General features: G+C 39.9%; 1 protein-coding gene across 7 annotated transcripts in view; it reads left to right on the top strand.

Annotated features, from left to right (window-relative positions):
- Nucleotides 1-14148, top strand: part of NHSL1 (NHS like 1) — a 242504-nt gene that overhangs the window by 191319 nt on the left and 37037 nt on the right. For all 7 annotated transcript variants that reach the window (XM_043592454.1, XM_043592453.1, XM_043592450.1 and 4 more), the window contains exon 3: nt 11875-12002. In XM_043592454.1, the coding sequence (XP_043448389.1) occupies nt 11875-12002 (128 nt within the window). The remainder of the gene's footprint in view (nt 1-11874; nt 12003-14148) is intronic.

The raw sequence follows: 14148 nt of genomic DNA, 5'->3' as shown, positions 1-14148 counted from the left end.
CCCTCCTGTGTTGGAGCTGGAGAGGGATGTTTAAAGCAGGAGCTCTTCAAGCATTTTAAGGGAGGCTCGATGTGCAAGGTACTTGCAGTAGCAAAGTCAAAGCTTTTTCTGAAACAAACCAGTGTTCTTGAGGAACTAAAAGCAGATGCCACGTTTAGCATTCCTCCCCTCCTCATTGACCCCCTACCATAAGCTAAAGTCTTCTTCGTCTTCTGAAGTTATTCTGTGAGTGAGTGTGAATCACTTGTGACATAATAAAAGAAACAGATCAACCCTCTTTTCCCCTCGGGCCTTTTGGCATTTCTCACTTGGAATATGTAAGAAGTCTCAAATGATCCGAATTCTGTTTCCGTCTTTTCTCCTACTGTGGCTCTCAGACCAGCAGTATCAGCATCACTTGGGAATGTACTAGAAATGCAAGTTCTCTGGCCCCACCCCAGACCTAGTGAGTCCGACACTCTGGAAGTGGGGCCAGCAGTGGGTTCAACAAGCCCTCCAGGTGGTTCTGAGGCACCTTACCTTGGAAAACCTTGGCTCTGTAAGTTGCCATGTGAACTTGTTTCTCCGTCAGCGAGGCCCCTTGAAAGTTGGAAGTATCCCTTCTGCTGCACTAGCTCATTACAAGCTAGGATTTGAACACATTACTGTTCACATGCAGGGTTTGAGCTCTGGACGGCTGCTTTTCATCACTCTGGCTGTTAGCAGAAGGTGACTTATGCAAGTTGAAACTCATTCCTTTCAAGGGAGCTCCCTTTTCCTTGACACTCGGGTGATACTTGGCATATTTCCTGATTGGCCTTCTTTCTTTCTTACCCAGTTAAGCAAATGATATGCTAGCACCTGGGACATTTTGCCTTACATGCACCATTAAGAGAGGAGACATTTGTTTTCAGAACTTTTAGAGAGGCTTGGGCTTAATCATTAAAGCCATGCATTTTCTCTTTATCTTTTTATGTTTTATGGTGCATTGGATGCTAAGTATCATTGAAATGATGACTCTGGCAAAGAAGTGATCTTATGGACTCACCTATGCATTTGTTGGAAGATAAATTTGGGTTTACTACTCCATATATAAACAGTAGGCTTTTATGCCATTATAAATATTACTGTAAAACTATATAAAAATTCTTACTCTGAAGAGGGGAGGGAAGAAAAGAACCAATCATTAGTCTAATACTAAACCAAAGGGCATATTTCTTTGAAATCTATCCTTTAAAATTGCAACCAAATTATCTAGGAAAATACCCATATCCAAGATCTATAATAAATTCATAATGTCTTTAAGATGTTACACAGCTTTTCAGCTCACTTGGTAGGCTATAAATAACCAAGGAACCCAAAAACGTCTGAATGTCTATAATCTCTTAATCATTCTAATTTTTTATTCTTAAAAACAATTTAAATGAATTGAAGTTCAGCTGTTTCAAAGAATTTGCAGAAAATCCGGATGTATTTTTGAAACATCCACTGGGCCTGATTGGCAAGGCAGAATGTGAACCACAGTATGAGTAAGATTTTTTTTCTTTTCCAGTGTTGCCAAACCCAATAAATTAATGAGCTAGAAGGTGAATCACTTCTATTTTAAAATACGTTTTGGTTTAATTTTCTTAAGAAAATAAATTCCCTAATGGTTACGAAGTGCGGTGTTTGAATGCGACAGATTTTCCCGTGTGCTTGCTTGAAAGCTCAAATTAGATTAGCTGTATAATACCCAATACAGCTGTTGGACTGGAATTGATTTTCATTTAAGCATGCATGTTTATAGGCTTATGTGTCCTTAGTTCTCCACTAATGGACAAAGATAGATCATAGAACTGGCCTTTTCCCCTGTTGTTGATAATCTGATGGATAAATAATTGGGAAAGAAATTTGTAAACCTGGATCTTCCAGGAACTTTATACCTGGGTTTCATAATCCATAAGACACATATAGTATTTGTTCTCTTTCAATCCCCACAGAAATACTTTAAACACGGATCAAATAATGATGGCCAAGGGCTTCCAGTTTAGAAAATAATGCATTTATTTAGTAGTCATTAGTAATGGCTTTAAAAATCAGTGATCTGAAGAAAGGACTTTTTTAGACTATGGTTCATCATAGGACATCCTCACTGAAGCAGCACCTCATGACTATTATTTTTATAATTAATTTTGGAAGTAGAATCCTCCCAATTTCAATGACCTTGGATTATAGTAGGAGGATTATGAAAGATTTAATATGTTAAAAGAAACCACATTTAGATTTTAAAATACGGTATGCCTATGTTTTGATGATCACTGGGTGTTATATGTAAGTGATGAATCACTAAATTCTGCTCCATAAACCAATATTATACTATATCTTAACTAACTAGAATTTAAATAAAAGCTTATAAAAAATAAAATAAAATATGGCATGTCTAGAATGCTCTGCTGCTGTGGAGTACCAAAATTGTGCCTTTGACTTGAATGTTCCAGAACTTTCCTGGCAGTTCATTCCTGGACGCACCAACACGACCCATATGACTTGAGGAATGACAATATTATCTTCTTATCTGTTCCTTCTGGCTTTTACTGTAGCAGTGCTTATTTCAAATTTCCTTCATCATTCCTTCACTTCTTTTTTTTTTTAATGTTTATTTATTTTTGAGAGAGAGAGACAGAGCACTAGTGGGGGAAGGGCAGAGAGAGAGGGAGACAGAAAGTCCAAAAGCAGGCTCCAGGCTGTCAGCACAGAGCCCAACGAGGGGCTTGAACTCACAGACCATGAAATCATGACCTGAGCCGAAGTCAAACACTTACCCGACTGAGCCACTCAGGCTCCCCTCTTCCCTTCTTTTTCGCACAGCCTAACAAGTCAGCAGACTTCTCATTTTTTTTCCTTGTTTGTTTGTTTGTTTGTTTGTTTGTTTATCCATCCATCCATCCATCCATCCATTCATTCATTCATTTATGAAGAGAGAGAGAAAGCATGAGTTGTGGAGGGGCAGAGAGAGCGGGGGAGAGAGAGAATCCCAAGCAGGCTTTGCACTGTCAGTGTAGGGCCCAATATGTGGCTCAAACCCACAAACCTTGAGATCATGACCTGAGCCAAAGTCAGACACATAACCAACTGAGCCACCCAGGGCGCCCCTCACTTTTTTCCTTTTAGCATCCCCTTATCATACGATATCATTTCTTTGGGGACTAGAAGACCCCAGTGTCTCCTCTCCTTCTACTGTTCCTCCTTTTCCCTCTCATTTAAGCAAGTCGGGCTTATTAGCCATTTATTTAAGGTAAGAACTTTGTTCTCTTTGAGTATATTTCAAACTCTTTATAATAAATTCAGGAAATTTTTTGCTATGTATATGTTTTCTCTTATAGATTTATAAATATGAGACAATCAACTCTGGTGCATTATACCATTCGGTGATAAAAATGTCCATGTACTTTTACTGACATCACTGAATGATTGATTGGCTTTCTCCTCCTGTAGATAACAATCAAGCTCCTATTGTGGTTTATTTGGAATATATGTGTCAGTATCAGGACTTTGAGCTGAGTCCTGGCATCTTAGGGAAGTGGGTAAGCAGGAAGAAGGTGATAAATGCAAGTAAGATCATGTCACTTCTCTGTTCCAAGTCTCCAGAGGCTGTCCCTTGGCCTCATGGTAAAAGCCAGAGTCCTTAGAACCCTCAAGGCCCTAACATAGTCTGTCCCTTGTTTACCTATCTGGCTATGTCTCCTGTTCTCACCCCAAACTGTACTTTTCTCTAGTTCTTTCTCAGGTTGACGGGACATACTTTCTTTGCTCAGAAATCACCGCTCAGTGAGACCTGCTACAAATGCTAGTCCCTATTCCCTTCCTTGCTTTATTTTTCTCTTAGAAATCCAAAATCAAAGTGTCAGTGGGGTCGTGCTCCCACCGACCTCGAGGGGAGAATCCCTTCCTGCCCTTCCAGCTTCTGGGGGCTCTGGAAATTCCTTGGCTTATGGCTACATCACTCCTAATCTCTACCTCTGTCTTCACGGGCTTTTTTCCTTCTGTGTGTGTATGTTTCTGTGTCTCCACATGGCCCATGATCTCTGTTTTCTCTTCTTATAAAGACATAAGTCTTGTTGGAGTAGGGCCCAGCCTAATGCCCTCACTTTAACATGATTACATCTGGAAAAGCCCTATTTCCAAATAAGGTCACATTCACAGGTACCGGGGGTTAGGAGTATCTAACACATCTTCTTAGGAAAAGAAATGTAGCCTCATGATATTTTGGTAAAGATATAGCCAAAGGCTTGGTAAAATTGTGGTATCTTGAAGAATTGTGCAGCCAAGCACATCTTGCGGACTTGCTCGCTGGCTTTTAAAAGTAGAAGAGTTTGAGGTAGTTATGGTTTATGTGGTAGATTCTGGAAGCGGTGTCCATCTTCTGAGTACTGGCCATGGGGAGGATCCTGTGCAAAGTCCTGACATATCCTTACCTCAGCTCTCTCATCAGAGAGCAGCGCTCTCAGAGTTGTTTGTTGAATGAATCTCATGACAGCTTCCGAGACTGAGTTGAGTAAAGTCCTGGCTTTACAGAGGTGGAATCCGAGTTTCCAGCAGGTTCAAGCGTTGTCCCCTAGACGTCACAGTTAGTACGTCCCCTAGTACGGCCAGGTCTGTCTTGATTCCAGACACTCCACTGCTTCCCCATGTAGAATCCCTCCCAATAGTTAACTTCCTGTTCCTGAAACACAGAGAGTAGCTTTTCATTGCTGTTGCAGATTCCTCACCAAAAGCCTCTCAACCTCATCCAAGAAGGATTGAAGTAAACATGAAATAAGCATAGCAGGGATCCGGAAAATCTGAGATTCAGCGTTATCCCTGTCTGGAAGAGTCACTTGAATAGTTGTTGAATATTCTCCTCTCCCTCCTCGTTCACGAGGTAGGATTGCCCGTTCTAGTCCCCTCTGAAGTTAGATATGGTCACATGGCTTATTTTGGCCAAAGAAATGAGAGTAGAGTCAGTAAAGAAAGTAAAGCTTTCTGGCAGAAGCCCTAGGAGCCAGTGTGAGAGTCACCACGTTCTCACCGTGCTGCCATGTGACCGATGAAGACAAGTACTTCGCTCTTTGCAGTCCCCAAGTGACTGTGCTAAGTAGAGTTCCTGCTAGCTCTACTTATACCAAGACAGCGTGCACCAAAGATTCTCCTAGTTTCTGAAGCCACTGAAGTTTGGGAACTATTTGTAACCGCTGCATATTCTAGCTAATTGTGACTGATTCCGTAAACTGAAAAGTAAAGCACGGAGCATGGAAATTCATTGAGGATTTCCAGCAGAGAAGATTATGTTGAATAACTCCTCCAAGCCTCTTTATTTTACTTATTTTATTTAGAGGTTTGTTTATTTTTGAGAGAGAGCACACAAGCAGGGGAGGTGCAGAGAGAGAGAGGGAGACAGAGGATCCAAAGCAGGCTCCGTGCTGTCAGCGCAGAGCCTGATGTGGGGCTCGAACTCAACAACTGTGAGATCATGGCCTGAGCCCAAGTCACATGCTCAACCAACTGAGCCACACAGGTACCCCCAAGTCTCTTTAGTAGATAGACTCTTTTAACATGTCTAAAATAGCAACATGAACAGTCTAATATAGCGAAATAGATGAAAGTTTGGAGGCCAAGAAAGGTTTAAATTCGTAAGATGGTTAAATGACCATCCAGTGGTATGACGTTATTTTTCTCTTCTGTACTTAAAACTTTGGTCTAGCAAGGAATGTTTGTCCACTGTTCTTGCACTAAAGAAAATAGTTTGACATGAAAGGAAAGAGGAGGAAATTTATGGTTGAGAAACCAGAGGATACAACGAACAGTGATCCCTTTCTCCAAGCAGTACCGTGAGAACAATAGGTCGGCTTTAGCCCAAATTTCTGTTGCAAGAGGAGTATGTGTTAAAGGTAGATCTTCCATTACATTTAGTATCTCATTTCTAGCCTGTAGCTGCTGGCGTGGCTCGCTTTAAAGTATGCTCTGCCGTGCAGTTATTCTCAGTTTAATGTTGGAAAGGTCTTTGTTTATTCATGATGGCTTGCACTTACTTATATCTCACTCTCCAGACAATAAACTCTATTTAATGAACAAAGCCATGGTTTTAGAAACTGAGAGCTGTTGCAACTTGACAAGAGGAGATTTTCCTAGATTTCCCCTAGCGTTGGAATAAGACAAGTGACAGTGGAATTCGATGACTTTATTAGATTTCAGAAGTTTGATAAGAGTGAAAACATTGGTCATCTGCCATAAATGTATGCTGCCCAGTCTCACCTTAGACCCGGCATCCTAATTCAGTTGACATCCCACTATTTAAACATTTCTGTGACGCAAGCTTCATTATGGAAAAAAGGGGCATTGTCTCTTAAACTAGGCTCAAAAGGTGATGGTGGAAGTACTAATATTTGCCAGATTTCCATACTTTCATGGATAATAATTTTGCAGTGTTTTGGTCTTTTAAGATGTAATGTGTACCCAGTCGTGTCAGCTATTTTTAATATTGCCAAAAACATCAGAACTCGTCTCAGCTTTAGAGATGATCCAGCCCAACAGCCCTTCCTTATTTTCCAGCAAGAAATCTTTTCAAACACATCTGACGGGGTACCCAATACATGAAAAAGATTTTCAATATTATAAAAGCTTGTAATTTTAAACTTATACTTCTTGTAGGGTCTATTAGTGAGGGGAAAAGACTAAGTGGAACAACAGAAGGACTTCGTTTAAAAGGGCCTTGGCTTGGGGCGCCTGGGTGGCTTGGTCGGTTAAGCGTCCGACTTCGGCTCAGGTCAGGATCTCACGGTCCGTGAGTTCAAGCCCCGCGTCGGGCTCTGTGCTGACTGCTCAGAGCCTGGAGCCTGTTTCAGATTCTGTGTCTCCCTCTCTCTCTGCCCCATCCCCATTCATGCTCTGTCTCTCTCTGTCTCAAAAATAAATAAACGTTAAAAAAAAAAAATTAAAAAAAAAAAAAAGGGCCTTGGCTTGAGGCACCTGGCTGGCTCAGTTGGTAGAGTGTGTAACTTTTTTTTTTTTTTTGGTAGAGCATGTAACTCTTGATCTCAGGGTTGTGAGTTCCATCCCCACATTTGGTGGAGAAGTTACCTAAAAGTAAAATCTTTAGGGGCACCTGGTGGCTTGGTCGTCTGAGAGTCTGACCCTTGATATCAACTCAGGTCATGATCTCACAAACTGCTGACAGCACAGAGCCTGCTTGGGATTCTCTCTCTCTCCCACTCTCTCTCTCTGCCTCTCCTCTGCTCATGCACACACACACACACACACTCTCTCTCTCTCTCTCTCTCTCTCTCTCTCAAAATAAGTAAGCTTTAAAATAAAATAATAAAATCTTAAAAATATATATTTAAAAGGGCCTTAGCCTTCACTTTTTATTTTGTTTTGTTTGTCAAGTATTTGAAAATAATGAATTATAACATAAGTAGATACAAAGTGGTAACTTTGTGTGTGTGTGTATATGTGTGGCTGATTGCATTTAACTCTTTACTTTTCTATTTCAAGTATAATTAACATACAGTGTTATATTAGTTTCAAGTGTACAATATAATGATTCAACGATTCTATACTTCGTTGCTTATCACAGTAAGTGTCCTCTTAATTCCCTTCATCTATTTTACCCATCCCAACCCACCTCCCCTCTGCTAACTACCAGTTTTTTCTCTGTGCTTAAGAGTCTGTTCTTTTTGTCTCTTTTTCCCTTTGTTCATTTGTTTTGTGTCTTAAATTCCACATATGAGTGAAATCATATGGTATTTGTCTTTCTCTGACTGACTTCAGTTAGCATTATACTCTCTAGATCCATTCACGTTGTTGCAAATGGCAAGATTTCATTCTTTTTTATGGCTGAATAGTATTCCAGTGTGTGTGTGTGTGTGTGTGTGTGTGTGTGTGTGTGTGTGTGTCTGTGTGTGTGTGTACACACACACGAACACAAACACACCACTTCTTTATCCATTCATTGATTGATGGACACTTGGGTTGCTTCCATAATTTGGCTATTGTAAATAAAGCTGCAGTAAATTTAGGGGTGCATATATCTCTTCAAATTAGTATTTTTATTTTCTTTGCTTAAAAACTCAGGAGTGGAATTACTGGATCCTATGCTAATTCTATTTTTCCACAGTGGCTACACCAGTCTGCATTCCTACCAACAGTGCATGCAGATTCCTTTTTCTCCATGTCCGTGACAACACTTGAGTTTTTTGTTTTAGCCATTCCGATGGTGTGAAGTAATGTCTCATTGTAGTTTTGATTTGCATTTCCCTGATGATGAGTGATGTTGCACATCTTTTCATGTGTCTGTTGGCCATCTGGATGTCTTCTCTGGGAAAATGTCTGTGTGTATCCTCTGCCCATTTTTTAATTGGATTATTTCGGGGGGGGTTGGTGGTGGTGGTGTTGAATTGTGTAAGTTCTTTATATATTTTGGATATTAACCAATTACTGGGTATATCAGTTACAAATATCTTCTCCCATTCAGCAGGTTACCTTTTTGTTCTTTTGATGGTTTCCTTCACTGTGCAAAGGCTTTTTATTTTGATGTACTCTCAAAAGTTTAATTTTGCATTTCTTTCCCTTCCCAGAAGAGACAGACATGTCTAGAAAAATGTTTTTATGGCTGATGTCAAAGAATTGCAGCCTAAGTTTTCTCCTGGGAATTTTATGGTTTCAGGTCTCACATTTAGGTCTTTAATCCATTTTGAGTTTGTTTTTATGTATGGTATAAGAAAGTGGTTTAGTTTCATTCTTTTGCATGTCGCTGTCCAGTTTTCCCAGCACCATTTGTTAAAGAGACTGTCTTTTTCCCATTGCATATCCTTGCCTCCTTTGCCAAAGATTAATTGACCATAAAAGCATGAGTTTATTTTTGGACTCTATATCCTGTTCCCTTGATCTATAATTCTGCTTTTGTGCCAGAATGATACTGGTTTGATTACTATAGTTTTGTAGTATATCTTGAAATCTGGGATTGTGATACTTCCAGTTTTCTTCTTCTTTTTTATTAATGTTTTGGCTCTTCTGAGACTATTGTGGTTCCATGCAAATTTTAGGATTATTTATTCTACTGTGGAAAGTGCTGTTGGTGTTTTGAAAGGAAAGGAATTAAATCTGTAGATTGCTTTGGGTAATATGGACTTTTTAACAATATTAGTTATCCCAATCCATGACTGTGGAATATCTTTCCATTTATTTGTGTCATCTTCAGTCTCTTTCATCAGTGTTCTATTGTTTTTGGAGTACAGATCTTTCACCAACTTGGTAAGTTTATTTCTAGATATTTTACTCTTTTTTGGTACAGTTGTCAATGAGATTGTTTTCTTAATTTCACTTTCTGCTACTTCATTATTAGTGTATAGAAATGCAGCAGATTTCCATAATTAATTTTGTATTATGTGACTTTACTAAATGCATGTATCAGTTCTAGTAGTTTTTTGGTGGAGTCTTTAAGGGCTTTCTGTATATAGTATCATGTTGTCTGCAAACAGGGAAAGTTTTACTTCTTCCTTACCAACTTGGATGCCTTTTATTTCTTTTTCTTATCTGACTGCTGTGGCGAGGACCTTCAGTACTATGTTGAATACAAGTGGACATCTTTGTCATGTTCCTGATCTTAGAGGAAAAGCTCTCAGTTCTTCGCCATTGAATATGATGCTAGCTGTGGGTTTTTCATATGTGGCCCATTTTATGTTGAGGTGTGTTCCCTCTAAAGTGGTAACAGTTTTTATTGGTTTGTTACACAAGGTTCACCCTGAACCCTTAGGAGACGTCAGCTGATAGGACCACAGAAGAGTTAATTTGCAACACAAGTTAGTGAAATGCAAAACTACTGAGTATTACTTTTTTCTCCTAACTTTAAGGTAATTAATTAAAGAAAATCAAATCAAATACTTACAGAATCCCAAAACTACACAGAACAGTGAAAAACACTAATCACGCTTTGTGTAATATTCTCTCTGTAGAAGGAAAGTAGAATTCTGACCATTCTGTTTACATTTTTTTTTTTAGAAAACTTACTAATGTTGGAAAAAATGTGAAAATATTTCTCACTGAAAAGAGATTAATATGAATAAATCCCCATTAAAAATAAGTTGTATTCTGGAAGTTTCAGAATTTTTTTTAAAAAGTTTCCCTTTGGGGCGCCTGGGTGGCGCAGTCGGTTAAGCGTCCGACTTCAGCCAGGTCACGATCTCACGGTCTGTGAGTTCGAGCCCCGTGTCGGGCTCTGGGCTGATGGCTCAGAACCTGGAGCTTGTTTCCGATTCTGTGTCTCCCTCTCTCTCTGCCCCTCCCCCATTCATGCTCTGTCTCTCTCTGTCTCAAAAATAAATAAATGTTAAAAAAAAAAAATTAAAAAAAAAAAGTTTCCCTTTTACTCCATATTAAGAGTGGTTGCAAGCTGAGCCCACAAATTAGTTAGCTCCTAAGTAACTGAAGCAGCTATCTTGTGATGACATAATGCATTTTTAAAGTTAGTTTGACATCCTAAAAGATCCTCATGACTATTTTCATGGGGTTTTTAAAAATCTGATTAGCAGTTCTGGGTGGGAAACTTTATTCACTCCCACTGTGAAGTAGCAAAGGAGAGTAAGCATCTTTTTTTCCCCCGGTTGGAGAATTTTTATCCTTTCGCTAAAGTGACCGTTCGTCATCTCCTGTCTGAGAAGAATCACAGATCCTAGTGTTGTTACAGAGGAACTCTGAAGATGCCCTACTTTACTTCGGTGCCATTAGGTGCACAGTCTTGTCATGCTGTGCGAAGGGGAACCCTTCCCAAACCAAACACATTTCACACTCCTTTATGAGCCGGATATTTAAAGGTACCCTGTGGTGAGTGAACCCTTTTGCAAGGCAAACCCTCCTCTAAGGTGCTGGCTGGGTACTAAGAAATCTCTTGGGGCTTTAAAAAGCCACTAATACTTTTCTTGCTGCACTTGCCCCCACTGATCCGAGTAATTGCAATGAGCACAGTGGTCCCTCCTCGATGAGAACCGCTGGTCTCTGAGCAGCCGACGGCCCCAGCCTTGCTGCGAAGCAGGGCGCCATGCTTCTGGTTACCTTCCACTTGCCGGTGCCAGGTATTTCTCTGTAGTCTGGCAGACGGCTCAGACTGCCACCCGGCTTCACATTAAATTCCACTCAATGATTATAGCCTGTTTGGCATCAAAGTTAGGTTGAGAACTAAAAATAAAATGAGGGCATTGTAATCCGTGACTTCTCGTGTCCCTTCCAGCTGAGGAATCTATAAGAAGCATAGCGCGAGAAGTTTTGTATTTTTAAAAAAAATTTTTTTAACGTTTATTTATTTTTGAGACAGAGAGAGACACAGCATGAACGGGGGAGGGGCAGAGAGAGAGGGAGACACAGAATCGGAAACAGGCTCCAGGCTCTGAGCGGTCAGCACAGAGCCCGACGCGGGGCTCGAACTCACGGACCGCGAGATCGTGACCTGAGCCGAAGTCGGCCGCTTAACTGACTGAGCCACCCAGGCGCCCCGAAGTTTTGTATTTTTTGATGAGCAGTTGCATCATCCACTGCCGTGCATAAACAATTACAGTAATTAAGAACCTGGTTTCATATTCTGAGTCCGTTGCTTATCTGTATAACATTTACTGAGAAAATAATTTAATTACTCTAAACCTGACTCAGAGGGTTGTTGTGAAGTCTAAAGGTAATCATCCCATTAAAGCATTTGAACATGGTATGTAGTGTGTAATCTACTAACTCTTAGTTGTTTTGATCATCATTTTCATTATTAATAGTATGATTATTTTGAAATCTTACGCCTAGGAAAATATTGCTAGAAAAGGTAAATAAAGAGAAGCAAACAAATTCTGGTTTTTTACGCCCTTCCTCCCCCACCCCTTCCCTGGACTGTACCCTCTGCAGAATGTGATAAGCTGAGGCGGGATGGCTACCGAAGTTCACAGTACTACTCCCAGGGGCCGACCTTTGCAGCCAGTACCAACCCCCTCTGCGATGATTATCAAAACGAAGATGAAGAAACAGATCAAAAGGTAAGGCTTCCCAATTCAACATGGGAACCTGGACTGGGTCCCAGAACAGAAAAACGACATAAGTTGAAACACTGGTGAAATCAGAATAAAACAGGGTTTCAGTTAATAATGGTATGTCAATTTCTTAATTTTGACCAAGGTACCATGATTATTTAGCATGTTAACATTGTGGGCAGCTGGGTAAAGGGTTCACAGGAATTCTCAGCACTATGACTGCAACTTTTCCGCAAGTCACAGTTAGTCTAAAATTTAAAAAAAAAAAAAAAAGGTAAGGTTAGGATTCAAGGAATTCATTAAAGGGTCACAATCAGTCAGTATATTTGTGCATTTTGAATATTCTCTTTTGGGTAGAAAAATTGAAGGTCCTGTTTTTGTTTTCTGGGGTTTTTTTTTTTCTCATGACCAAGAACCCACTCAGATCCTAAAACAAGAGCTCTAAGTATAACAGGCAAAAGTCACTGTTTCACAAGCAGTCAGTGTTTCTCAGGAAGATTGAACAGAAGCAGCACTTTGACTTAATATTATAGCACTGGTCAGTTCACTTGGAGATGCTGTGTTACCCTGGCTGTCTTTCTTCTCATGCCATCTCTTGTAGTATGTACAAACTACTTAAGGCAAATATATTTTCTCAGTAATAGATGCCCCATGAGCAGATAAAAATGTGGAGAGATTTTGACTTATATGGGTTTTTTAAATTCATTTTACTTAGTACTATGGACTTAAAGTTTGATGGACACGTGTTGATTTAGAAACCATTTTTTAATCTAAGAAATTTCAGTAGAATTAGGTCAATGCATAAATGCGTTACTGCTTAGAGAACATTCGTCAAAATTTATTGTCCTTCCCCACGTAAATAACATCAGAGAAAAGGGTGGATAACAGTTGGTCAAAAATGGGAAATGTACTACCATAATTTTTTAGTCCTCTAATAAAAACCCAGGTTTTGATTTGAGAATATTTTTTCTTATCTCTTTAAAAGTATGTTCCCATATTAGCTTAGTCCTCTGGGACTCAAAATACACAATACTGTATTAGGAAATACTGTAGTAGGAAAAGGAGCTACCTCAAAATTGATCTGGTTTTTAATTTTAAAGTTTTTTTTTCTCATTGATATGAATAAGGAAAATAGAAATCAAAAGATGAGTTATATGGTGTGGATTGTGTTCCCTTATTTAATTTTTCAACCTTATTGAAATTGTAATAGACAAATAAAATTGTACATATTTAAATCCTCCGTTTTCTTTGTGAAATGGCCATCACAATCGGGTTGATTAACATATCCAGCATCTCACAGGCTTACCTTTCCTCAGTGGGGAAACAGCAGTAAGCAAGTATAATATAACACAGTGGTGATGCACATTATGAAGAAAAATAAACTGCTAGTAAGAGTTTGAGAGTGACGGGCTGCTTTTTGAGATTGAGTTTTCAAGAGGGGGCTCTCCGAGGGTGTCATTAGAGCAGATCTCAGAATGAAGTGTGGGAACACCACATGGGAATATCTTTGGGAAGAGCTTCTGGGAAGAAGAGATAGTAAGTACAAAGGCCTGGGGACCCTAGTGTGGTTAATCCTGTGGGAGAAGTAGCCAGATACCAGAGTGGCTTGCGGTGGGCAAGGGGGAGAGAGGTAATAATGACTTTGGGGAAACAACCAAGGGCCAGATCACATAGGAAGGACCTGACCGGCCGTGGTGAGAACTTTGGATTTGTTGTTCTTGGGGAAGATGGGGAGGCACTGGAGGAACTGAGGTGGTAAGTAGGGTGGTCTGATTTACTATTTGATGCAATCTGGCTACTATATGGAGGCAAGACTGTGGGGAGTTGAAAATGGAAGTAGAATGGTCAGTCAGTAGGCTATTGCAGTAATCCTGGCAAGATATAGCTGATGTGGGCTAGGACCAGGGTGGCAGCGGAGAAGATTCTAGGCTTATGTTGAAAGTGGATCCTATAGAATTTGCTGAAGTTGGGAGAAAAAGAAGAGTCAGGGATAATTTCGTTTATTGTCTTTCCAGCTTGATCCCTCTAGAATCCCATTTCAAAAATTATTTGACCCCGTGAGAAATTACCCTCTTCATAGCCTCAGTTATCTTTCCGCATCTTAGATGACAGGACCCACAATTATATTCACTTCTTTGTGCATATTTGGAAC

Source organism: Prionailurus bengalensis, chromosome B2, assembly GCF_016509475.1.
Source record: "Prionailurus bengalensis isolate Pbe53 chromosome B2, Fcat_Pben_1.1_paternal_pri, whole genome shotgun sequence".
Lineage (NCBI taxonomy): Eukaryota > Metazoa > Chordata > Mammalia > Carnivora > Felidae > Prionailurus > Prionailurus bengalensis.
This window is presented reverse-complemented; position numbering and strand designations above follow the sequence as displayed.